Source organism: Pseudopodoces humilis, chromosome 28 (assembly GCF_049639895.1).
Source record: "Pseudopodoces humilis isolate 2021_Gansu_Grassland_sample_001 chromosome 28, ASM4963989v1, whole genome shotgun sequence".
NCBI classification, from domain to species: domain Eukaryota; kingdom Metazoa; phylum Chordata; class Aves; order Passeriformes; family Paridae; genus Pseudopodoces; species Pseudopodoces humilis.
This window is the reverse complement of record NC_142227.1, coordinates 4,243,195-4,267,806: the sequence shown is the minus strand read 5'-3', so window position 1 is coordinate 4,267,806 and position 24,612 is coordinate 4,243,195. Positions and strand designations below refer to the sequence as shown.

General features: G+C 49.6%; 1 protein-coding gene across 3 annotated transcripts; it reads right to left on the bottom strand.

Moving 5' to 3' along the window:
* Window positions 1-8: 8 nt before the first annotated feature.
* BTBD2 (BTB domain containing 2) lies at window positions 9-24,612 on the bottom strand. Of its 3 annotated transcripts, none has more exons than XM_005531334.3 (9): window positions 24,482-24,612; window positions 17,756-17,875; window positions 14,332-14,488; window positions 10,595-10,700; window positions 9,596-9,793; window positions 5,830-6,022; window positions 4,213-4,300; window positions 3,129-3,275; window positions 9-2,632 (listed from the first exon to the last, which is right to left on the bottom strand). In XM_005531334.3, the coding sequence occupies exons 2-9, from the start codon at window positions 17,836-17,838 to the stop codon at window positions 2,471-2,473; spliced, it is 1,134 nt and encodes a 377-aa protein (XP_005531391.1). In that variant the 5' UTR covers window positions 17,839-17,875; window positions 24,482-24,612; the 3' UTR covers window positions 9-2,470. The 3 variants fall into 3 exon arrangements, with proteins under 3 accessions (XP_005531391.1, XP_087923850.1, XP_087923851.1); XM_088067724.1 differs by lacking the exon at window positions 24,482-24,612 and adding an exon at window positions 24,164-24,182; XM_088067725.1 differs by lacking the exon at window positions 24,482-24,612 and adding an exon at window positions 18,302-18,322.

Sequence of the window (24,612 nt, the reverse complement as noted above, 5' to 3'; positions counted from 1 at the left end):
AAACTTCATAAAGACAACCTCCATGTCTTTATTGTTTTCCTATTTACAAATCACAAAGCTGGCCAAAAAGCAGAGTGTGAACACGGGACGAGAGCATCGGATACATTCATCAAATAGCACAGGAGCCGGGCCGGGCCCGCTCTGCTCGGAAGGTGACGTGGTACAACAGAATGGCTCATACTTCTGGGAACAGGCATGTCCAACAAGGAATTACATTCATCTATCTACAAAAGCCAGAATTGCATCAAACTGCAGAAAAGCCGTAAGAACAGAAGTTGCTCAGGTGTAGTTCAGAGTTTGACTCCTCTCCCTCTGTGACAGGACAATCTGCCAGATCTGCCCCACGCAGGGGGAGCAGGAAGGTGGGATTTGGGAAGAGAATTCACGTAACAAAATAATAATGAGAACAGAACTTCCAGGGAACAGCCAGTGGGAGGCTCCCACTGCAGCTAGGCAGGGCCAGCCCGAGCCCTGCTCTTCCCAGAGCCAAGTGCACAGCTCTGCTTCTCTCAAATTCCAATTATTCCGCTATTTCCACCTGTACCCGACACCCCGAGGTGCAGAACCCAGATCAGACCCCCCCGGGGAAGGTGGGTCCAGCAATGACGTTCCCACCGCCTTTGGAAGAGGGGTGGTGCCAAGAGTGGGCACAGTCACAGACATCCCAACAGACACAGAGCCTGGGCTGTGAATCCATCTCACTGTTTGCATTGCACAGAGTCAGCTTCGGTCTCCAGGTCCATGGACCCAGGGTTGGGGTTTTTTCTATTTTTTTAGTACTGGCCGTTTTAAAACCATCCCACCTGGAAGCAGGCTGACAACACACAGCTCACACCATCTCCCTGAAGCATGGAGCACACCCTGGCCATCTCTAACAGCTTCTGCTGAGTAGGTGCAGGGCACTCCCAGGCTGCTGCTGCACGGTTGAGGAGGAGACTCCAGCCAGCACAGCCCCAGGATCCCAGCTGGAGCAGCAGGAGGAGAAGAAGCAGTCATGTTCTAGCCAAGGACAGCCAGGTTTTGACTTCCAGCAGTGAAATCCAGTGGCAGCAGCTGCCCAGAGTGGCAAAGGCTCCATGTGCTGGACCAGAAGTTGGAGAAGGGGCCTTGAGGCAGCACCACTCCAGCCAGTCCCACGCAGACTCCGGCGGCTCCGATCTTTCTGCCAGGCTGAGCTTAATTCCAGCTTCCTCTGCAGAGGAGGGGAGGAAGAGTCTCGTGGTCTTCACTCGTGGGCAGTGAGGGTGGGGCGGGTCAGGCAGCCCAGGACCAGCCACCGTCTCTGTGACAGCCATGGGGAAAAGCAGCTGGCCCTGAACGGGTACAAGGGGTATCTTCAAGGTCACCGAGCTCCACAGCTCAACAGGTGATGTTTGTGATCTCCCTCCTGTGCCTGGCCAACAGGCAGTGTGCAAACACACACCAGCACGGAGAACATTCCACGTTTTCCTGAACCGTTTGGTAAATTCTTGTCCATCTGCTGCATTATAGGTAACAGGCAGGTGCACATCCAGCCTCTCTTCCTGCTTCCATCAGCAATGCACAGGAACAGAGGGAAATGCGCACGGAAACTGGGAATGCCTGGGAAGAGGTGAGGCAGGTGCCCTTGCACTTCAACTGAGAAACCCTCGTACTGTGCAAAGGTTGATGACCAGTAATGACCAGGAACAACAGAGCTGGGGCTGCTCAGGGGTGAGCTGAGCACCCCCCTGCGCCTGGGACGTGCCAGGGATTTGGAAGCAGCACCACGGGGACTCAGAATGCAGGAGGGCCGGGCTGCTGCCCCTCACCGCTCTGCAGGGAGGTCACCTCGCTGCCACCAACTGCCCGAGGTGAGGATTGTCACAGATCCGTGAGAACAGCAGGAAACGCCGCGGTCCCTCCGGACGAGCTCGGATTTGAGGTCTCCAAGCCTGTGTAGTGCTGGAACAGCAAAGCCTCAGGGAAAAGGCCACTTTCCATGACTTTTGAAGGCGGCTCTGTGTGCTGAGGCTGCTGGGAGGGAGGGAGGGAAGGTGCTGGGCACGGACTGGCCAAGCCCTGCAGTCTGGCCTGGCAGGGGCCACCCAACCCTGACCGAGTCTGTCTGCAGGACCATCTCCTCATGGCAAGTGAAACCACAACCAGAGCCACTCGTTGCCTCACTTCTGACCGGTGGAAAAGCATCTACATTCATTACAGTCCAAAAAACACACGTTGTTAGATAGGGTTAATCAGGAGGTGAAAAACAACAAGCCACAGACAACCTACGAATGGTACTGGGACACCAGCTGGCCTGCACTGGGACACCAGCTCGCCTGGCACCTGAGAGCAGCAGCAGCACTAGCACAAGGCAGGACACGAGCTCTGAAATGGTTTCACTGAGACCTTTGGCTAGTGTGGCTCCAATTGGTGTGGTCAAACTCAGCCAGAGATTTAGTTTGGGAGGTGATGGGGAAGAGTCGAGTCCAGGGCGGGCTTGGCAGTGGCACTATGTGTAGAAGATGATCTCTGGGATTTGTCCATCCTCCACGGAGGTGCCATTGTTGTTCCCAGCCGCGTAACAGAACGTAAAGCAGGTTTTGGCTCCCGTTGTTGGTGATTCATGGATCACTTTGCGCAGTCCTTTGGTTCCATAGTGGGAATCTGGACCCTGCAGGGGTCACGGAAGACAAGAACAGGTCAGGACCCTGCTGCTGCCCAGGCTCTCTGGTGGGTTTGGAGCTGTGGAGATCTCAGTTCCTCCCTTTTCCTCCTGGATTTGTACCTTGGCTATTCTGAGCTCAATCTCATCTCTATCAGAACTTACCATTAATTTACCCAAGTCCCAACAGCTAAACATGAACTTTTTGAGGCTGCTGCAGCAGGCTCTAGATTACACACCTGCAGGACTGACAGCTCAGCTGTACACACCAAAAAAATCACCCCATGCCCTCCTCAGTGAAACAACCCTGTTCAGTGCTGTGAGACAAGTCAAAAACCAGCTCTGAATGCTGATGGTGAACGAGCTCATGGCAGCAGCAGGTCACACAGAGACCTTGGAGATTGCACCACTGGCCTAGAAGGACACAGAGCAAAGCCCAGGTTGCACTGAAGACCTAAAGGAGATGCCCTCACCTGCCTGCACCTCACCCCACCCCATGTGGTACCTTTAGAGTAGCACAGGCTGTGTAGTTGACGTTGGGTAAAATCTCAACGGGCTCCTTGAACATGACCCGGAAGGTGTTGGATGATCCGTCACAGCTGAAGCCGGTGTCGTTCTGCCCCAGGACTGTGTTGCTGTCCGTGTGGATGATCTGCAACACAGGTTTCACCTTTCATCTGCAGGGCTGGACACTGCCTGCCCTGCCCATGGCAGCGTCCCTGAGCTGGGCTGAGCCCCAGGCACTCCCAGGTTGACCAGCCCTGTGATGACTGCACTGTCCATTACTTGTGTCCCTCATCAGTGCTATGGCCACAGAACCACAGAATCCCACATTTGGGTTGGAAGGGACCTTAAGGATCATCCATTCCAACCACCCCTTCCAGGGACAGGGATTCCACACACAATTCCAGGTTGCTCCAAGCCGCATCCTGGACTTGAACTTCTAGGGGTGGGGCAGCCACAGCTGCTCTGGGCCCCTCTGTGCTCACCACAGAGCTGTGGGCTCAGGTCCCAGACAGCCCAGGCCACCCCCTCCTCACCCCCAGGCTGTCAGAGCCCTGCAAGCCCACACTGTGCTTAGACCCTTCTCCCCCAAGAGCTCAGGGCAGCAGGAGGAGCCCTGACAATCAAGGAAGAAATGCTGACAGCCTGTGCTCATCACACCTGCCCTGTGTGCTGGAGTAACTCTCCTGGGGACAGTGACCCACACTGGGGTGGCACAGCTGCACCCACAACAGGCACACAGCATCCACGGGATCCACCTGACTTTGGACGAGACCCTGATGGACTTGAGACAGCTGAGTCTCCCCCAGCCTGCTCAGGGTGGGAAATCATGAACAGCTGCTTCCCAAACTACCCCAAAGCTGGGTGCAGACCTGTGGAGATGCTGCAGTGACGTGTGCAATAAAATCAAGAGCAATAATCCTTCTGATCCCCAGTGTCCCATCTGGCCCTTGCTACATCTGCCAGCACCCCTGCCCAGGGACACACACAGTCCCTCTGAACCTCAGGTTTTGTTACAAATTCACTAAAATTTGTTTGTCAACCCGTAAAACAGCCAGGATTTTTAAGGTAGCAGAGAGAATTACCTGTATATTTACTTGGTAATCCGTTGGCCCGTGTATGGATCCGTATAATCCAAACCCAACTACAAATATCCTTTTGTTTACTGAGAACCTGCAGGAACAGAGCAGGAAAGTCAGTCCAAACTTGCCACTCCTGTACTGCTCCAGTACAAAGGTGATACACAGGTATCTCTACTTGTGCTGATTTTACATCTATGATTTAATCAAACCTACACAGATTTAAGTGCAGCCCTTACTAAGAGGTGAAACCTTGCACAGGAACCATCAGCTGCACACTCACACCTCTGACTGGCCCAGTGGGCTTGTGTGAAACACAAAGCTGCACAATCCCATCACCAAATTTCAGGGTCCAGGCCCAGGCAGTGTTTCCAAGTTGTGGCAAAACATCAGCATGCCCAAACACCCACCAGGCCCTGGCAGGGCAGCCTGGGAGTGTGGAATGGTGCCCACAGTGCTCTGTCCAGCAAACACCACCGGGTATCTCACTGCTGAGCCCTGAGGAAGTGTTCATGTGCTGCTGGGTATTTGCTACATTCCAAATTCACCAAGAGCAGACATTAGGATTCAGTCACTCCTGCGTGCAGGAATCCCTGCTGCCCAAGGAAGAAGGGGAAGGGTATTTACCCCACTACAGCTCCACCTTCTCAGGCAGCAGAAGCCTCAGTGCCTGCCATGCTGCCAACTGCATTTCTTCATCCATCCACCAACTTTTAGCCCTGTTGTGTTTCCAGAACAACCACCCGGGGCAGGCTGGAAGCCTCTGCTCTGCAGCCAGCATGGAATATTCAGTGTTGGAACTGACCCTGATGCTGCAGAGGCTGAACCTGAAGTCAAACACAAGCCCTAAAAGGTGTGTGAGTGTTGGAGGTGGGAGCAAGAAATGTTTGGAACTGACAGCCGTTCCCACTGCCAGGGGTGAATGGACCACAGGATCTCACCAACAGCTCCAGTGCAACAGAACCATCTTAAAAACTGTGAGTAGCTTCATTGCTGCAAGTCCCCTCCCACCCAAGATAAACATCAATCAAGATAGAACCAAGGCCTACTGATTTCCTCCTGTCTTGCTCATTCCCTGGCCACACAAGCCTTGCAAAGCACTATTTTCCAGCCACACCTGCCAGTCTCTGTCACCATAACTGGGCTCTGCTGGCTCTCCACAAGCTCAGGTCTGAACAAACTGGGTGTCAGCAGAACTTTATCCCAAGCCCTCTCTACAACAGGAGAGGTTAAGGGGCTTCAACAAGTCACACTGACACCTGGAGCAGGGAACAACCTGATGGAGCACTGGTCCCCCACGAAGCACGGCAGGGGGACAACCGGTGACAACTTATTTATGTGCCCCTAAGCTGCAGAAAGCCTTTGGGGGGGTTATTTCCCTCCCTTTCCAGGGGCCTGTGCTGGGAATCACATTTCCTGGAAACCTTGGCCAACACAGATGCAAAGTGGCAGCAACATGCAGGTCAGTGCATCAGGGGATGGTTCTGCCCAGCAGAACACCCCCCCTTTGGGGTTGGCACAGTGGAAGTCGGGGTCTAGCACAGAACCTCGCGTGTTTAGAGCTAAAGCAGTGGAAAGCTCAGGAACGCGAGTCCAGGGGTGGGAATGGGCGCGAGAGCTGACCTGATCCTGTCACTCGTCCCACTGTACCCCCAGCGGCTCTCCACCTGCTGGAAGCGGCTGATGCTGCACTCCTTGCCCCGCAGGCAGCACCGGGGCCGGTCGATGAACTCCACCCGCGGCTTCGGGTTCACCGTGAAGTGCAGGAACAGGCTCACCACCTCCCGGTCCGTCAGGATCCCCGACTGGGCAGGCCCTGCAGAGGGGAGGAACACAGCAATGCTGTCAGCCTTAGGGAACCACAGAGTCCTGGAATATTCTGTGTCAGGAGGAACCCACAGGAATCACTGATCCAACCCCTGCCCTGCCCAGACCCCCCAACAAGCCCACCCTGAGCATCCCTGAGAGCGCTGTCCAAACGCTCCTGGAGCTCTGGCAGCCTTGGGGCCGGGCCCATTCCCTGGGGAGCCTGGGCAGTGCCAGCAGCCTCGGGGGGAAGAACCTTGCCCTGAGATCCATCCCAAGCCCTGGCACAGCTCCAGCCCTTCCTGGGCTCCTGTCCCTGTCCCAGAGCAGAGCTCAGCCCCTGCCCCTCCGCCTCCCCTCGGGAGGAGCTGCAGCCCCCGAGGAGCCTCCCCTCAGTCTCCTCTGCTCCAGCTGAACGAGCCAAGTGCCCTCAGCTGCTCCTCAGAGCCTTCCCCAGCTCCGTGTCCCTCCTCTGGACACTCTCCAACAGCTTTGGATCCTCCTGATCTTGTGGGCCCCAGAACTGCTTAAGCAGAAGGAATCCCTCTGGAATTTTCATGGGGAAACAAGCCTGACTTGCAGCTGGGAACAGGCTAAACCCCCATCCCAGATGGGATCCCAGAGGTTCATCAGGATATCAAATCACAGACAAAGGTGCTGCCCTTTACCCACAGTGTAGTCATGGGCTGCAGAGCCTTCTCAGAACATGGAACTGTGATTAACTGCCCAGCTCTATGGAGCCAAAATACACTGGGCTACCAAAAAAAACCCAAAAGAATGCAGCTGAACCTTGTCCCAGTCCTTCTGGAAATGATAAGATTGGTAAGAAACAGGGATTTCCATACATTCCCCACCAGTGGTTCAGACATAACAGAGGAACACAAGGAGGAGGGAGAGGGACTCTTACACAGTTACCATCAACTCAAAAAGTTGAAGAGTATTTTCAACTCAAGACAAAGGTGGTTCAGCTCATTCCTTCAGGCATTTAATCCACATTTTGAATTTTAATACCTTTCTTGTAAAACCTTGGGGAAAATGCTAATTATTTTAGCAAGAGCTGGAGCACGTTCTCATCTTTTCTCCAGTAACAAGAGTTTTTTCCAGAGTGATCACAAAATCACAGAGTAGTCTGCGTTGGGAGGGACCTTAAAGCTCATCCAGTTCCACCCCTGCCATGGCAGGGACACCTTCCACCATCCCAGGCTGCTCCAAGCCCCGTCCAGCCTGGCCTTGGACACTGCCAGGGATCCAGGGGCAGCCACAGCTGCTCTGGGCAACCAACTCAGTGATGCTCAACTCAGTCTTTGCAAACTACTTTGAATACTTTCAAAAATGAAACTGGATAAAAATTAGTCTGTCAGCCTAACACTCAAAAGCCTCTCTACACCCATTTGCACAAAGCTTTGAACAGAAACAAGACCACTGAGTACAACAGCAGTTAAATGCTCTTTAAAGTGGGGCGCAAATGCCCACCTACTTGTAGGTCCAAAACTACTTGTAGCTGATTAAATTCTGCATGATGTTACCCAGACATAACCTGGTCCAATGATGCAATGGGGAGAGACTCAAGAATTCAAGGAAGTTGACTCCTCAAAAGTAAATGAGCTGTTGGATATTTTGTTCAGCAAAAAATTGGCCTCACTGATCGTGTCTGAACTTATCCCCTGTTACTGCAACTCATTTCTGCAATGTTTCAAATTACCTGCTCTAAGGGAAGGGAGGGACACATTTGCCAGTTAAAACATCTTCATGCAAAGCCCCACGTTTGATACCAGATTATACAATAAACTGGTGAAACCACTGCTATAAAATTCTCTCTTCTTTTGGCTTTTGGGAGAGAGGGATGTGGAGGAGAAAACGTTTCCCTCTCCTGTCTCTGCTCTGATCACCACAGAAATCAAAGTCACTCAGAAACCCAGAAAAAGGACAAAGCTGAAGAAATTCCAAGTTAATTCCTTGTTTAAAGAACAGCTGATCATTGCAGTCCCCCAGGTTTGGGGGTTTTATTCAACTTTTAGGTTAAAGTGGATGGAGAAAACTTAAGAATTCCTCTTAAAGCATAAAGGTCCAAGTGGGACAGGCAGTTTGTGACAGACAACATGGGAAGGGGCACTGGCACTCCCAGCTCAAAGCCTTCAACCCAAACATACCAAAATTAACACTTTCCTTCCACTGAGAGAATAACACAAGGTCATAAGGAAGGCTTGAAAGAAATGGGATTTGCAGAAAAATGCAAAGATCTCTGCTTCACTGAGCAAGCTCCTTCTGAAGAAATCCACATCCCTAAGGCCACATCACAGCTGTGACAGGCCAAGCAGAGTGGGGACCAAGTTTGAAGCACAGATTTTCTCCTTACTGCCACCCTCCTCATGTGGGAACAGGGACATGAAGGACTGATCAGCTGACGCCAGCACTGCCCTGAGAAGTGACCTGCAAGGGAAGGGGGTCAGTGCCCCTGTTTGCTTCTGTGTACACAGCACTGCAGCCTGGAACAAGCTGCAGTCTGGAAAATGGCTCCACTGTGTCTTTTTAGCATGAAAACTATTTAAGCCGATTGCCAGCTTCCAATCCCCCGGGAATCACCAGAGGATGAAGTGAAAGACAACAAACAAAGAAAACAAAACAAGGCAATCTATAGTCCAAGCTGTGAAATGAGTTAGACATCTCTGTGGATCAAGATCTTAATGTAAACTTGAAAAATGCTTTGAGACACAGACTAAACAACACCAAGCCTGCAGCTCAAAGAACATTTTCAAAGTCTTTTGGATACGGGGCTCTGCTCTGAACAGCACCGGCAAGGCAGGGCCAACACCACCACAGGCAGAGGATGGGGAGAAATATCCCCATTTCTCTTTGGGAACAGGCTATGATCAACACCAATTATTTGCAACTCCATTAGCTTTGTCTATTTCAAATTCTCAGGATGGCTGGAAAGGGGAGCAGGTGAACCCCAGTATGGATCTTTGCTGTCAGCTGAATGAGACAGTAACCACCCAAGGATGCTGTGAGAGCCAGCACAGCTGTGATCACCCTGCTCCTCCCAGGGGAGCACCACAGGCTTTAAACCGAGTGAATGGGCACAGATGAAAATGGCATTTAGACAGGAGATTTTGTAATCGTAGAATCACAGAAAGAGTGTTGGAAGGGACCTTAAAGCTCATTAAGTTCCACCCCTTGCCATAGGCAGGGACACCTATTATCCCAGAGTACTCCAAGCCCCATCCAGCCTGGCCATGGACACCTCCGTGGATGGGGCAGCCACAGCTGCTCTGGGCAACTTGAGCCAGGCCCTTACACCCTTATACTACAGAATCTCCTTCTGATATTCAGTCTAACTCTGCCTTCCTTCAGAAGGCCATTCCCCCTTGTGCTGTCACTCCAGGCCCTTATGAAATGTCTCTTTCCAGCCTTCCTGTAAACCCCTTTTAGGGGCAGAATGGGGAAATGGGGAGTAATACGGGGAAAATCTCATATTTGAAACACAACAGAAGACACAGAGAAAATCCTCTTTCATGTGACTTGACTCCCTGTAGCTGAGGAAAAGCAAAGACCAGGATTGCCAGAAACACCTTTGTTGAGTTACCTGCTGCAAACTCCTCAATAGTCATCAGTGGGAAGCGGATAAGGGAGAGAGCTTTGCCCAGAACCTTGCGCTTGTTCTCTGGAATCACCTGGAGCTGCTGCCGCTGACACTCGGCCTCCGACCAGCGCACCACGGCATTGAACAGGCGAACCTCCCGGATCCCCAGGGTGTCCCTCTCCAGCACTGCCACCAGGGTGTCTGCAGGGCACGACAACAGGCACAGCTTCAGCCTCTAACCCCAAATCAGCCCCTTTCACCTCGTCAGGAGCACCCCACGCACAGCCAAGGTAAAAGAGGAAGCAGCTGAACCAACAGCATCTCCCAAAAGTGCTGCCTGCAGCCTCTGAGGAAGATTTATCTGCATATTCCATCAGCAAGGAACTCACTGGAGCAGCAAACAGAGCCCATTTAACTGGCATGTTAATGCAAGTGCAGGAGGATGGATTGCAACTTGCTTGACGTCAAATTTGGATGAAACAAACAGCCTGAAAGCCAGAAGGTGACCCGTGCCTTACCTCCACAGCCCATCTCATTAGAAGAAGGTTAAAGCCTGAATTTTAATGTTCATTAACTGTGCCCAGCAAGTTTGGAAACTGCAGACGGTACTTAAAATAGCCAGTCCTTGCTTCCAAAAACACAACACCTTTTTAACTCCAAAACCTCACAAAGACTTGGGGAACAAAGCCAACTCTACAAAAAAAGACAAGTTTACACCCACCCAAAACCTGCCAACATCAACACAGGAAGCAGGCTTTGTGTCATGCCCAGAAAACTCAAGTTGCACCAAAGTAAGCAGATTCCAGGGTATTTCTGCAGGCAAGGCAGCAAACTCTCTGGCAAATTCCCTGTCTCCAGCCACTTTGTGCCAGAGACTATTCAACTGATTGCTCCAGAACAGCCAAGCCACAAGTGCCAAGCATTATTAACCTGTAACAACTTTGGAGACAAGCTGGTTATGAAAGCAGGGAGAGTGAGAGGGAGGGGTGGAAAAGAGCTTACCCAGGTCAATGTCTGTAAACCCCTCTGCATTGATGGCATCTGAGGTGTTCTTGTCTATGTTCTCCAGGCACAGGCTGGCCAGCTGGGGCTCATCAAACAGCCGGGCCTAGGCAGGAAAGAGCATCATTAACAGAAAATACATTTTAAAGTTTACACTAAGAATCCCCCTTCCCCTGCCACAGCCCATCTTCATTAGCAATACCATGCCTGACTGCACCAGGAATCCACTGGGCCTTTCACAAGCAGTTAAGCATGACAAGGCAAACACTAGAAAATTCTGTGTTTGGCAGCAGCCCTGGTTCAGCTGTGCATGTCTTCAGGCACGTCTTTGTTTTAACATGGCCTGGTGCAGGCACCAATCGTGCTTTCCAGCACCACACTGACCCTGTCAGCTGAGCACAGGCAATTTTTACATCATTTTTCTATTTACAAGAAAGCTTTTCCCAGTGACTCCAGGCCTGCTTGCTCTAGGAATAATGCAGAGGCAGCTTATTCTGTAAGAGCAGCCACACTGATCTTGTGTATTAGCAAGAAAAAGCTGTAGCAGCAGTGCCTGTGTGTCCTGGGGTACCCTACAGGGTACACAGCCTGCTTAGTGCATTTCCATGTTTTGCACAGAAACAGCTATTCTAATCCAGTTACCTCAAAGAATTTGTCCCAAAATAGGTTACTATTCCAAGCAAAGCCTGTACACAGCCTCCAGAGCTGCTCAGAATTTCTCTGCCCAAATTAAGTGAAGCCTTGTAACAATTCTGCTGCCATTTCAGATCACCCTGGACTGCCAGGTGTTACCAGCCGTACACCCAGTACAAGCAGAAATGGGTGGAACACATAAAAAACACTAAATGACCTCTTACTTCAGCACTTTGGTTTTGCTGTTTAGGAAGGAACTGCCTTAACATCACACCTAACAAGAATACACCAGACTTGAACTCACTGCCACAGGTAAGGTTTTAAACTTGTGTTTTGGGCTGGGAATTCCATCACTCAGGAGGCACCTTCAAGCATCTTCTGCTTCACCGCTGCTTGTGGCATGCAGAGCTCAGCAAGGCCAACCTTTGTGCTGAGATCTCAAGTGCAGGAAGCTGAAACAACAATTTCTCAGGGCTCAGAGAAACTTCAGCCGTTGTCACCTGCTCCAGGGGCTGGAGTGCTGCCAGTGCCTTTACACTCTTGGCATCAAGAGCTGTGACTGACTCAGACTTTACTACTGTAGTGGCTCTTTGGACACGTGAGGACTTTGATGCCGAGCAGAGCTCTCCCCCACAGCAGCTCCAGGCAAGCTTTATTTCCTTGCTGATCAAAGTGACACTTGGATCTACGTCTGGCATGAGACAGGATCACGGTTCGCTACGAGGCACAATCAATTAGGAAAGCTGTTTGCCTCTGATATTTCTGCTACTGATCAGCAGTTGCTTGAGACAGACAGTGACACAGCTGCTGGACCAGCAGATTCAGCAGACACACAAAAAAGGAGGTTTGGGGCTCTGCCTGGGATCACAGGTCCATGATCTTAAGGCTACTGGGCAATGCCTTGTACAAGATTTATCTCAGGTCTGTAATTTACTGAAGAGGTTGTTGGTTTGATGCAGTGAAAGCAGAAAACAGGTAGGTTTTCACACTGCAGGACCAGAAACAAGAGGGTTGTGAGAAGAGATCCTTTCAGTGAGGTGCAGCCAATAATCAATATCAGGCATGATTCTCAAGCCTCAAACATCTCAGACTTGATACAGAGCAACGGTGAACATAAAACTAGATGGGAATCACCACTGATAATTAATCAGAATGGACAAGCCACAAACAAAAGGAATCAGGAAAGCCTTTCCCCATCTGGCATTTCACCTGCCCCAGTGCCAGTGATGGAGTGCCAGGCAGTATTTTGGGTTTGGGACCTGAAACACAAGGATACCTTCCTCCTTTGCCAAAGAGCCTTTATGACCTCTAAGGAAGTCATCCACCATAAACCTAAATATTACCTTGCCAAAGCTACAAACTTAGGTGCAGAGACACAGGAAGCCACAAAAAAATCTCTGCATAAGGAATACCACCAAAAGCCAAAACCTCTAACCCATCATGAGGCAGTGGCTAGCTTAAGATGCCTCCCCAAAATTTCAGTCTACAGGAATGATCTGTTCCCAGCTCTGGCTAACAGCTTCTGATCTTTCAGATTGCAGCTGCTGAACCCAAAGAACAGGAGAGCTGCAGCCAAGGAGCTGCAATTGTCCCACCATACATCAGATGGGAGCACACATTTGGCTGCCATTTCCCACTCAAGAGCCTTCAAGTCCTGAATCTGCTTCTGGGAAGTGCAGTGTGGATCCCCCCCATCTCAGGGGCTGCCTCATCTGTTCATGCACGTGGAAGAGGGCCAGGTTAAAGGGGATGTGTAAAGACAGCCATGGAGTGTTGCAGCAGTAGCTGAACCCAAGCAGTGACAAGTGTCTACAACAGCAATGTGACATGGAACTACTTTGAGAACTGATCCAAATATTTAAACTCAAAAAAAAAATCCCAGCCTAATCCTGAGCAAAGAGCTCTGCAGTGGCTGCTTCAGGCCAGCACTGCTTCAATATCTGCACAACTGCTGGTGTAGCCACTGCCAGCCACATGGTACCTACAGCCACAGCCTGAGAGACACCTGTACTCCTGACAAGGGGGAAAAGTCCAGCAGACAGGAATGCTGGGCAAGACAGGCAATCCCTCAGAGCCAGACCACCTTAGTGTGCTGGTTCACAACCCAGTGCAGCTGGGAAGCTCCTCTGCAAGGTCTATTTAACATCAGACAACACAGCAGCTTTCCTGACTGGCTGATGAGAAGTACCCCTCCAGAGCCACTCCAGTCTGCCCATTCCCTAAAGAATCTCACACACAAAGGCTGTGTGTTTCTTATTTCTACAGCTCCCAGAACAGTGTGTCCCTGTCAGTGCCAGACTGCACCACACAGGTGACAGCACTGTGGGTGTCACCAATAGGGCATCAGCTGTCCAAGAGAGAGTGGAGGGACCAGAGAGAGACAACAGGGCTGGGAAACAGGGATGATAGTGATGCTCATTTAATCAATCTGGTTGCAAAGTCTGATCTTTTCCAAACTTTGTAAACATTGTCCCCTACTTTTCTGCTTCAAGAGTCAAATGGAAGGTGGAGGAGCCCAACCCTCAGAGACTGGATCAGACCCAGGGCCAAGGAACAGCTGCTCTGACACTCTGGGTCTGTGAGCCTTCAGTGCAGGAGGCTGGGCTGGAACAGGCTGAGGAAGAAAGCACCTTGTTCCTTTCCCAGGAAAATAAACCAAAGCACTCATGAAAAGGTTTTCTTTCACCCCCACTACAGGGAATGTATTGCACAAAAGTCCTTCAAGGAACGGCTGAGCAGCGAGACACAGCACTGAGAGAAAGCTCAGCATTACCAGTCCTGATTCTGTAACACACGGAAATCCTCTCATTCCACTTTTCTTCTTGGCAGATGAAATCTTTCCACCCTGTTAACTCCATCCCCAGCTCAAACTCTGGAAGGAACCACCTGCCACAGTGAAACAGAAAGATCTGAAACAGCAGCAATGTTTGCTGTATTTTACTGTTCTTTGTAAGAACATGCTCAGCAGTGCTGGACTCCTGTGAGGAAGAATTCAAAACGACCCAGAACTGCTCCACTTTGGATGATCAACTCTGCAACACCCAGAAAACTCCCATTTTCTGACTGTGCTGGACTATGCTGAAGGCAGATGATCACAAACTCACCTGAGTTAACAGCATGAAAGCGTTGTCTGCTCGGAGGTTTTTTTTAAGAAACTCCACACAATGAGCTTCAAGGGCTGGAACTGCATATTTCTTAGCCGTGTAAAGTGTTGTCATAACAGTCTCTGGTCCAATCTGAACTTCGTCTGAGTAAAGAAATCTGAAAACATGCAAACAAACATTGTTATGGTGAATTAGTATTACCCTGTTAAGGGTAAAACCCCTGCAATTCATAGAAAACATGTTTGTGCCTTTGCCTGTCATCCTGGTCCATTTCCTCTGCTGGAGATAGAAGGGTTTTCACATCCTTTCCACTGACTCTGGTTTACCAAGCTCTTGGGGTTTTTTTGTAAGACATTTTACAGTATAACTTTTAACAGCTCAAACTGCCTTGCATACTACCACCAGTGAGCTCTTGGCCTGTCACTTATACCAGGGTAAAACAGTCTCTGGCCAAGTGCACCCCTTAAAATTCCTATTTTTGTCTTTTCAATTAGAATAAACAAGGACAAAGATTCAACCTTGCCTTCATCCCTTAGCAGAGAAACTTCCTTTTACACTACTAATTCAGAAGTGCTGAGAAGCACTCAGACATATCCATCCACTGCACACGAGGTGCTCTACCCACACTCCCCTTTCTCATCTCTTCACTTTATAGATTGAACTGTTTAATTTCATGACACAGAAGTTTAAGTGCAGCTCACAATATAACTTCAGCATAAAGCAAGAGTTAATTGCAGTGAAAAACAAGGACTGCCATGCTTCAGCAAAGCACCAGCCTTCACTGTTGGGCCAAAACAAGGAAGCACATTCATGACCTGAAAAACAAAGGAAACCTGACTGAACCCCCTCATACCTGAGCTCACTGACCAGAGACAGCAGGAACTGAGAGGCTGAGATCAGTAAAACCAGTGATGCACTGGTGTTAGGCTTTATCACAGAACCCCAGAATGGTTTGGCTTGGAAGGGACCTTAAAGACTGTCTTGTTCCAGCCCCTACCATGGGCAGGGGCACCTTCCACAGGTTACTCCAAACCTGTCCAACCTGGCCTTGGACACTGCCAGGGATCCAGGGGCAGCCACAGCTGCTCTGGGCACCCTGTGCCAGGGCCTGCCCACCCTCCCAGCCAACAATTCCTTCCCAATATCCCATCCAGCCCTGCCCTCTGGCAGTGGGAGCCATTCCCTGTGTCCTGTCCCTCCAGGCCTTGTCCCCAGTCCCTCTCCAGCTCTCCTGGAGCCCCTTTAGGCCCTGCAAGGGGCTCTGAGCTCTCCCTGGAGCCTTCTCTTCTCCAGGCTGAAGAGTCCATGCAGCATTTTTTTTACTGCATCTCCTTCAACCAGTGGAGCATCTGCCAGTCAGGATCTCAAAGGCACAAAGCACAGAGATGTAATATTGTGTTAACTGTACTGGACATTCCTATTCCAGGGGATGTTTTGGAAAATCCAGCAATTTCTTGCTCTGTGTTTCTCTGAAGGGGACACAGCAGCAGGTTGTGTGGCTGCTACTCCTGGCAGCTTCATGCAGCAGCAGGGCTCTTCCAGGGGGATGCCAGGCAGCATTCCCATCTGCAGCAGAGGAACTCCTGCTCCTCCAGCTAGAGAAGACCATGATGCCATTCAGGAAAGCATCAACAGTATGATCCACAGGCAGGGAAGCACTCTCACTGCTGAAAGCAGGCTTTTGTGCTGCTCCAGGGCATTTGTCAATAGCATTATCATGCCACAGGTTCATCAATGTATTTTGCACACATCCCTTCCCAGCCCCATTTGCACTGAGCAATCATTTCTATTCCAAGATTAAAAGAACACAGTGGCTCTAAAACAAATTATTTGTTTACTTCAGTGACTGTGTCAGTATTTCTGTTTACCACAGTCCAGTGTGCACGAAGACAACAAGAGAGGCTCAAACTGTGAAAAAGCCCAGTACAATTTAAAAGAACATTTATACTGTAATCAGTGTTCTCATCTTCGGGTTAACATGAAAATAATAATGAAAAATAATCTCTTACACAATTACAGCAGACCTATTAAAGGTCACTAGCCCACAAACTCCATCAAAATCCAGCATCCAGATGGGACCTTCTGCAGAACATTCAGGGTGGGCACTTTGTCCCTGGATAAGCCCCTGATCCTACAGCATTAGATCATGGCTTGGATCAAGTCCAGAGACATATGTAAGGATCAGCTGCCATTCCAGATCAGTGTTTAGAGGGATTGGTTTTACTCCACGAACTCAAAGCCCATACTTGGTCAGCTTTCTCCTGGAAGCAGCACCCAAACTTCCTCTGGCACATTTAAGCTCTGAGCATTTTAAAAGCAATTTAAAAGTTCAGTTCTAGATTTAAGCACCCAAGATGTCATTGGACCACGGGCACAGCTACTGCAGCATAACTGCAAGCTCAGAGTCACTGAGGTAATCCACCAATGATTTCTCCCATAAAAAATAGAAATATTTTTGCTGAAATCCACCTAAAGTCATCACTTTGTCTTTTGAGATGATGGGTCTCTTCTGAAATCCCTCTGTTTAATCAAGTGCTGAAATCGCAGCACTGGCAGGGAAACAACAGGATTTTTGCCTCTAATTCACTGGATATTTGGGCCTCACTAAGACTTAACAATAGTTACAAGCTCTGCACTCCAGAGAGATCCACATGGCTGACAGGCACACACCAATTAGAGGGATTCCCCACATGCTGGTGTCTGCTTTAAAGAGAGCCAAAGGGGAAGGGGCTCAGGGCTCCCAATCATTTCTGGCCCTTCATTCTAGCCCAGATCAATTTTAAAATATTCCAAGATAGCACAGGCAAAACCAAAGCACTTTCTGAAGGTAAAGCAAAAAGTGTGCCAGAGCTATATATAGTGACTGCTCCCTGTAGGAAGCGAGTGGGGAACATGTCAAGAGCACAGGACTGGAAACCCCTGGAAGTAGGTTACAGAAATCCTATAGAAACAGGACAATGACTTTCCATCATCCATTCAGGATTGCTGCTGGATGTTGTACAGCACCAGCCAAGCTTAAAGGAATTGGTGAATAGGACGTTACAGCCCCTTCCTCCTCCTTCTCCAGCACACAGACTTGCAACACACACTGGAAATGTAAATTCAAACCCAGCTCTCCAAAAGAAGAATAAAACCCACACAAAGGGTGATACCACATGGAATGGCTGACATTTATTACACACCCCTGCTTACCTGTTACAACTCGCTTGTGACCTAAACAAGCTCCAAGTATTTTTAACTTACAGACCTTTCAAAAGATCACTTTTCCCCTCTTCTCTCAAAGAGCAATTGGATGAAACCAATCCAATTAATGAATAAGAGGCTATAATACAATGGCCCATAATACATACATATACTTTTATAAGTTTTTTTTCTACACCAAATCTGTGTATCCCAGTTATCCTGGGCTTTAGAAGCAGCTTACTTGAGCAGAGCTAGGAAGGCAGCAGGCTCCACGTCAGGCAGCTCAATCTCTGTGGAGGTTGTGGCCATCCCACCATTAAACATTGCATCAAAGACAGCGCTGCCCACGGCCAGCACGAACCTAAGGTGGAAAAAACAAACATGCAAATAAAACCTTATGTTAAATCATATTATATTCAAAAAAAAAAAAAAAACAGGCTGGTTGCTAATCCCCAAAGTCACCCTCAGGGAAAGCAAATCGTTTGTGGAGTTAAAGCACAAGTGTTTTGCAAGAGCAAGGAGGGTCAGGCTTGCTGCTTCTTAACTGCAAAGCACCAAAGCTGCAAGGAACTTCCTTCTGAGCCCTGGCATACAGCACAATAATGGCTCCCCAAAGGCCAGAATTTGGGAATTATGGAATAGAATACACACTGCTGCTTTGCAAAGTCCCCATAGGAGCCTATGTATCATCCCAAGGCTGAGAAGCAAAGAAACAGCAAATTAGGGAGTTCGAGTTCTTCCAGTAAACAGAGACCAAGTTTTGCTGCAATTCCCCACAGTCACCTACTGGAAACACTTATGGAAAACTTGTCACTGCACATTACCCATCCTCTTCCATAGGCCCAGGCACACATCTTCGGTGACAGCAGAGCAAGCTCCCAAAACACAAAACTGCCCCAGCAACAGCCCCAGGAGCTGCAGATCCCAAGCCCTGGCATGGGAGCTGCCCTCCCCAGGCATGCTGCTGCATCCGTCCACGGATGGATAATCTGCTCTGGGCTCAGCCCAGAGCGAGGAACAAACCTCCCCCAGAGCAAAGCAGCACAGTGAGGTGCACACAAACCCTTCAGCACTGCTGGGAGCTTACGTGGTAATTACTGGCACAGAGAAGGTCATTGTTTGCCCTAAAGAGACTGGAAGCAGGAACTTGCACAAAACAGGTTTGAGACCAAAAATTTATGTCCCAGCACTCCCATGCAAACAAGATAATTCCAACATCTCCTGTTTTAGGAGGAGGCCCAGGCCAGGGCTGCTGAGGAGCCTGTGTATATTTAAGCTGCTGTGCCTGCCTCAGGACTTAGAAAGCCATTGTGAGAACTTTCCTGTTCAAAACTGCAGAGATGAGCTTTTGCCATGAAGGATTCCTGTGTCTGCCACCATGCAGCTCCCTGAAGTTAAACTGAAGGCCACAGCTCAGCAGTGTGGGGAAGCAGAGCAGCCCTGGCTGCCAATGACTACAACCACTTCTTTACCAACTATAAAAAGGAAAAAGCTGGACTATTCCTTGCTGCAGTGGTTTGATGCACACTTCCACAGAAGCAGCAAAAACTGCAGGCAGAAATCCATACAAGACAGCAGGCATGGGGCAGAAAACTCCAGCCCAAGAAAAGTCCAGCACTAAGGGGGAATTTCAGTCAGATTTAATAGGAAATGACCTTTTAAAAAGCAGGAAATTTCCATTTAAACAATGTTTTCATTTTCTCACTTTTCACTCCCCTCCCATCCAGAGGAAGCTTCCCAGGGATACAATGGAGTGAAGCTCCATGGATGTGCCAGGCTCATTTGCTATGACAGAGTTTGGCTGACGAGACGGCTTATTGTTCCTGATGGGCCCAGGGAGCTCAGGACAAACCACAGTGGTTACAAAAAAATATACACATGCATATTTCTGTCAAACCATTCTCAAGAAAAAAGTCAAGAACAAATAAAAACCTTCCTCACAATACCAGAGCTGCCAGATGAAACAAAAATCCTTGTTCCTCCAAAAGCAGCGATGGTGGCAAAACAATTGCTGGCTTTGTCTAATACTAAAAATTAACATATATTAATTGCACTCTCAAATTTTCATTCTCACAGCCAGCACAGTATAGGGCCTCAATGAGCAGGAGCTTTCAGAAGCTACTTGAAAAGGGCATTCATTTAAAAAAACTCTCAAATGTTTGCTTCCATTTCAGTCGGGGACAAATCAGTTGGATTTTGTAAACTGCTGAGCCCTAATAGGATCCTGGGAGGTGCCAGAGAAACACAGGACTCCACATTTTAATTTTTCTTAAAACATTAAGAGAACATAATTAATGTAAGAAAATCCCTGTTTCTGTTTCCAGTGTTTTCTTACTCTTGCTAGAATGCATTTAAAGCTGCTCTAAAGACACTCCAGGAAAAGCAGGGATGCACACCATTCCTCCTACACAATCCACCAGCTTCCCCCAGCCATGCAGGTCTGCAGGAGGAAGAGATGGGGTTTGTTTCAGATGGGAAAATCCAACACAGAGTTATTTTTAAATACTTTTGTGGCCAAAACAGAGTGGACTACTGAAAGCAGGCAGAGAAATATGCAGAAACAAAACTAAAGAATTAAGAAAGCAACACCTGATTTCTTCTCATTCCCTTTGCACCAGGAAGAGCCAAAGTAAACTGACTGTCAGCAATAAGAGTCATGGGAACTTCCTTGAGGATAATTTGATTTGTCTTTAAAAGGATCCAAAGCTGACTCTACAGGCTGTCAAAGGCCTGCAAGAAAATATCTTTCCTTCTGCTATTTTGCTTCCTAACACAACTTTCAGTGCTTCATGTTCACCTTGGCACCTCCACTTGTCACCTGGTTTCATCTGCACCACCCACCAGTGCTGCTCCCTTTCCAGGCACTACAGTAACACCAATAAACCACTCAAAACCCACAGCTACCCCACTGCTGCTGCACAGCTCCCTCCTCCATCCGCACCACTGCGGAGAAACCTTAAAATATCTATTCCAGAAGAGCTGGCACAGGAACAGAGCAACACGTGACATGCTGGAGCTTGGTGACACCGTAGGTGATGAGAAGCTGCTGCTGGTGTGCTGGCTGCAGAGGATGCAGAGCCTGGGTGAAAGGAGCAGGAGGCAGGAGCAGCCCTGCACAGGAGCAGGAGCCATGGACACCTCGGCACACGATGCTGCAGGAACTGAGTGAATACGTGTCCAAGAAAAGACAGGATGGGCTCCAAAGAGACTCCTGTGAAAAACAGCCAAAATCTTACTCAGGCTGTCCCCAAGCTGTAAGATCTCCCAGGCTGGAGCACACACAAGGTTGCATCCCCACATGCTTGCCCTGCTCACTTCTCAGGCCCTGTTTTCTGGCCAATTAACAAGTTTAATTATGACACCCATGCAGCTCCTGGCTGATGAACTTTAGACATTTCTAATCCCATTGATATTGTGCTCCATGGAGCAGATGTGGAAAAAGACAAAAAACCCTTCCCTCTTACTGCTGGGTCTAATCAATGTGCTGACCTTGGCCATGAAGCTGTGAAGCTTCGAGGCAGCTGCTCAGCCCAACCTTGACACCAAAAAAAATTAAGGCCATCCCATCTTCTTCATGGCTGATTCAGCAGCAAGAGGGACAAGCTGAAGGCTCAGAGACAGGGCCTGCTTCAGGGTGGGCAAGGAACTTCCATGGGGTCTGGAGCCTCCTCCATGTGGGAAACACCTGATCTTCTCAGGGCCGCAGACAGTTGGACAGGTGACCCTCCAATCAAAACCATTTACACCTTTTATCTACAAACTGGGCTCTCACACACAAAATGAATGTTTGCTCTTAGTTGCTCTGTGAGGTTTCTTTTGTCTGTCTCTGTGCCTTGATACAAACTGCTGAACCACAGAATCCCAGACTGGTCTGGGTGGGAAGTGACCTTAAAGCCCATCCAGTGCCACCCCTGCCATGGCAGGGACACCTTCCACCATCCCAGGCTGCTCCAAGCCCCCTCCAGCCTGGCCTTGGGCACTGCCAGGGATCCAGGGGCAGCCACAGCTGCTCTGGGCACCCTGTGCCAGGGCCTGCCCACCCTCGCAGGGAACAGTTCCTTCTTGATATCTAATCTAAATCTCCCCTCCTTTCACATTAAGGCTGCTAACTGAATTTGCCAGGCGAACTCAGAAACACACCTGAACCTACAGCTGTGTCAGAAACCTCTTCCTGGCACCAGCACCTGTGGACATCACTTGTGCTCACTGGGCACACACCACTTTGTTACCTCAACCTACAAACCCTCCACATTCCCTCAGCTCCATTCAGGAGAAGCCTGACCAGGAATCACCTGCACCATCACTTCCAGCTCCCACAAGACTGCATCTCTTGGATTATTTGTGCTTCCCAGTCTGCTGCCAAAGCCATTCCCAGCACATCATGAAGTCATATTGAGGATGGCAGGCAAGATCCTGCAGACCACTCCTCAAGGCACCACAAGGAGCTGTCCAAGAACCCTATTTAGGAGTTGCTTCTCCTGCAGCCATGTTTGGTACCTGGCCTGGTCTGAAAATTTACACAAACCACACTTCAGAAATAATTACCTGGAAGCTGTGCACCATTGTGCCAGGGGAGGTTTAGGTTGGATATTGGGGAAAATTTCTTTGCAGAAAAAGTTGTAAAGCATTGGGATGGGCTGCCCAGAGTGGTGGTGGAGTTACCATCCCTGGAAGTGTTCAAAAAATCTGTGGATGTGGTACTTGGGGACATGGTTTCGTGGTGAATGCAGTGGTGCTGGGCTGATAATTTGATTTGATGATCTAAAAGTTATTTTCCAACCTTAGTAACTCCATCAGTCTATGATTTCAGACATCTGACAAAGTATCAACACCTGCCCTGATTGCTGAAGCAAAACAGCACCTCTCTAACTGAGCCCATGGTTGCTCTGCAACTCAATTCCAACACAAAGTATCTTCTGCTGTTGAGCTGCTGTGGGAGAACTGAGCACAGAAGGGGTCTGGGTGGTTTTATTTTAGGCTCTCTTATTTCTGAAATAACCACAGTACTTCATGAATCACCAGGATATCCCAACTGTAACATCACACAGGCAAGTTTTACTAAAATCTCTAGAATCCTTAGGTGGGATGTCACACCATGACACACTCCATTCTATCTTTACCAGCTAGAGCATCAGATGAATTCCAGAGCAATTAAGCAGCATCTCATTTTGGGGACAATTTTTGGTTGTTTTTGTGGATTTTTTTTTTCCTAAAGCTTCATTTATTTTCCATTTATTTCTGGGCTGAACATCACCTGTCCCACCCAGCAAGCCTAGTTCTCAGGACAGGAGCAAGCTTACCCAAATACTAATTAAGCTTCAAATTATAAGAGAGCAGAGCTGACACCCTAAACAGTCAAACCAGCCTAGAACAAGTGTAGTTTGTTCTAAAAGTGAGAGAAAAGGGTGAAGTCTGAAGGGGAAACTTCCAGGAACATGAGCACTTAGGAGAAAAAGCAATAGTTTGAAACTGTTTGGAGCAAGGCTCCCTTTGCCAAGCGCCACTGCCAGGTACACCAAGGAACCTCCCTCACCAATTCAAGGTGGTCCCATCTCTGAGCTCTTCCTTGGGAAGCCCTTCCTGGGGTAGGAGAAAGAGGGTGGTACACACGGATTTACTGGAGCTCCCCCAAGGAACCAGCTGAATGTCAATCAGCCACATCAGATCTTCATCATCCAGGTGGAGGCGATTCCCAGCTCCACTGAGCTGCAAATTCTTAAATGGCAGCTCAGCCTCAAGCATTAACCTCCACGGGTTATTCAGGCCCAGGTATCATTCTCAACACAGCTGTTCCAGCTCTTTATGGTAGTGGATCAACCCCCAAATCACAGGGCTTCAGAGAAGATTCAATAAAGGTAATTTTAAAATTAAAATGTTGTACCCAAAATCTGGGATCTCAAATCATTCTTTTTTCATTTCCATCCCAAATGCTCTCACTGATTTTGGTGATCCCTGACAGAGGGATCAGGCAACCTGGAAGACTATTCCTCCTCTCGTCTGCTTCCCACCAAACCAAGGGTTATTTCCAAGTGAGATCCAGGAATTTGGGGTTTTCCATGCTGTGCCTGCCCCATTCATGCCATCCCTCTGGTAAAACCACTCTCACCCAAACCCACTCTCACCTCAAACCCACGCCAGGCTGGTGACCGTGAGGAGAGGAGTGACACTGACCCAAGGGCTGGGAGAGCTCTGAGGTGACACTGACTGACCACAGTGGGGGTCCCGTGCTCAGGACATGTCCCTGAGCAGGGGGTAAAATATGGGGTGCAGTTATGTGATCCCCTTTTCTCTCTTCACAGGGGAGGTGCAGCACCCCACTCGATGGCACATCACCAGCCGAGGCTGCAGGAGAGCCCACAGCGCTCCCAGGGCCATCTCTGAGGGGCAGTTTTGGGGATGAGGGGCCAGCCCGGATGAAGAGTAAAGGGAACATCCCTGAAGAAGATGAGGGGCCATCCCTGAGGAGCAATCCCAAGGGGCAGTTTTGGGGGATACGGGGCAATTCCCTGAGGAGAAACATGAAGGAGCAAAGGGAGCAATCACCGAGAAGCAGTTTTGGGGGATAAAGGAGCGATTCCCTGAGGAGCAACGTAGAGGGGTGAGGAGAGCAATTTCTGATGGGAAGCGAGGGGGATAAGAAGGCAATTACCCGAGGGAATATGCGAGCAATTCTCTCAGGGGATAACGTGGGGAGCAAGACGAGCAATCCTCGAAGGGCAATTTGGGGGATGAGTGATTTGGAAGGAGGAGCGATGCCTGAGGGGCAGTTTTGTCAAATAAACGGGCGATTCCCTTTATCAGCGTGGGGGGCGTGAGGGGACGCCCCCAGGGCCATCGGGCCAGCCCCCACGACCCTCCCGAGGCCCGGGACCCGCGGCCACCCCGCAGGGCCATGGGGCTGGGTCCCCCTCACCCCTCCCGCACTCCCGGTTCCCCACGCGTGGGAAACCCGCGCCCCCCGCCCCACCTGTGCGCCGGGATGCGCTGGGAGCCGCGGCCCTTCCCCACCAGGAAGTGCACGTCGCTGAGCACCTCGTTGTTGAAAAGGAACGCGAACCGCTCCTGCACCGTCGGCTTCGTCGCCTGCCAGTTGTACAC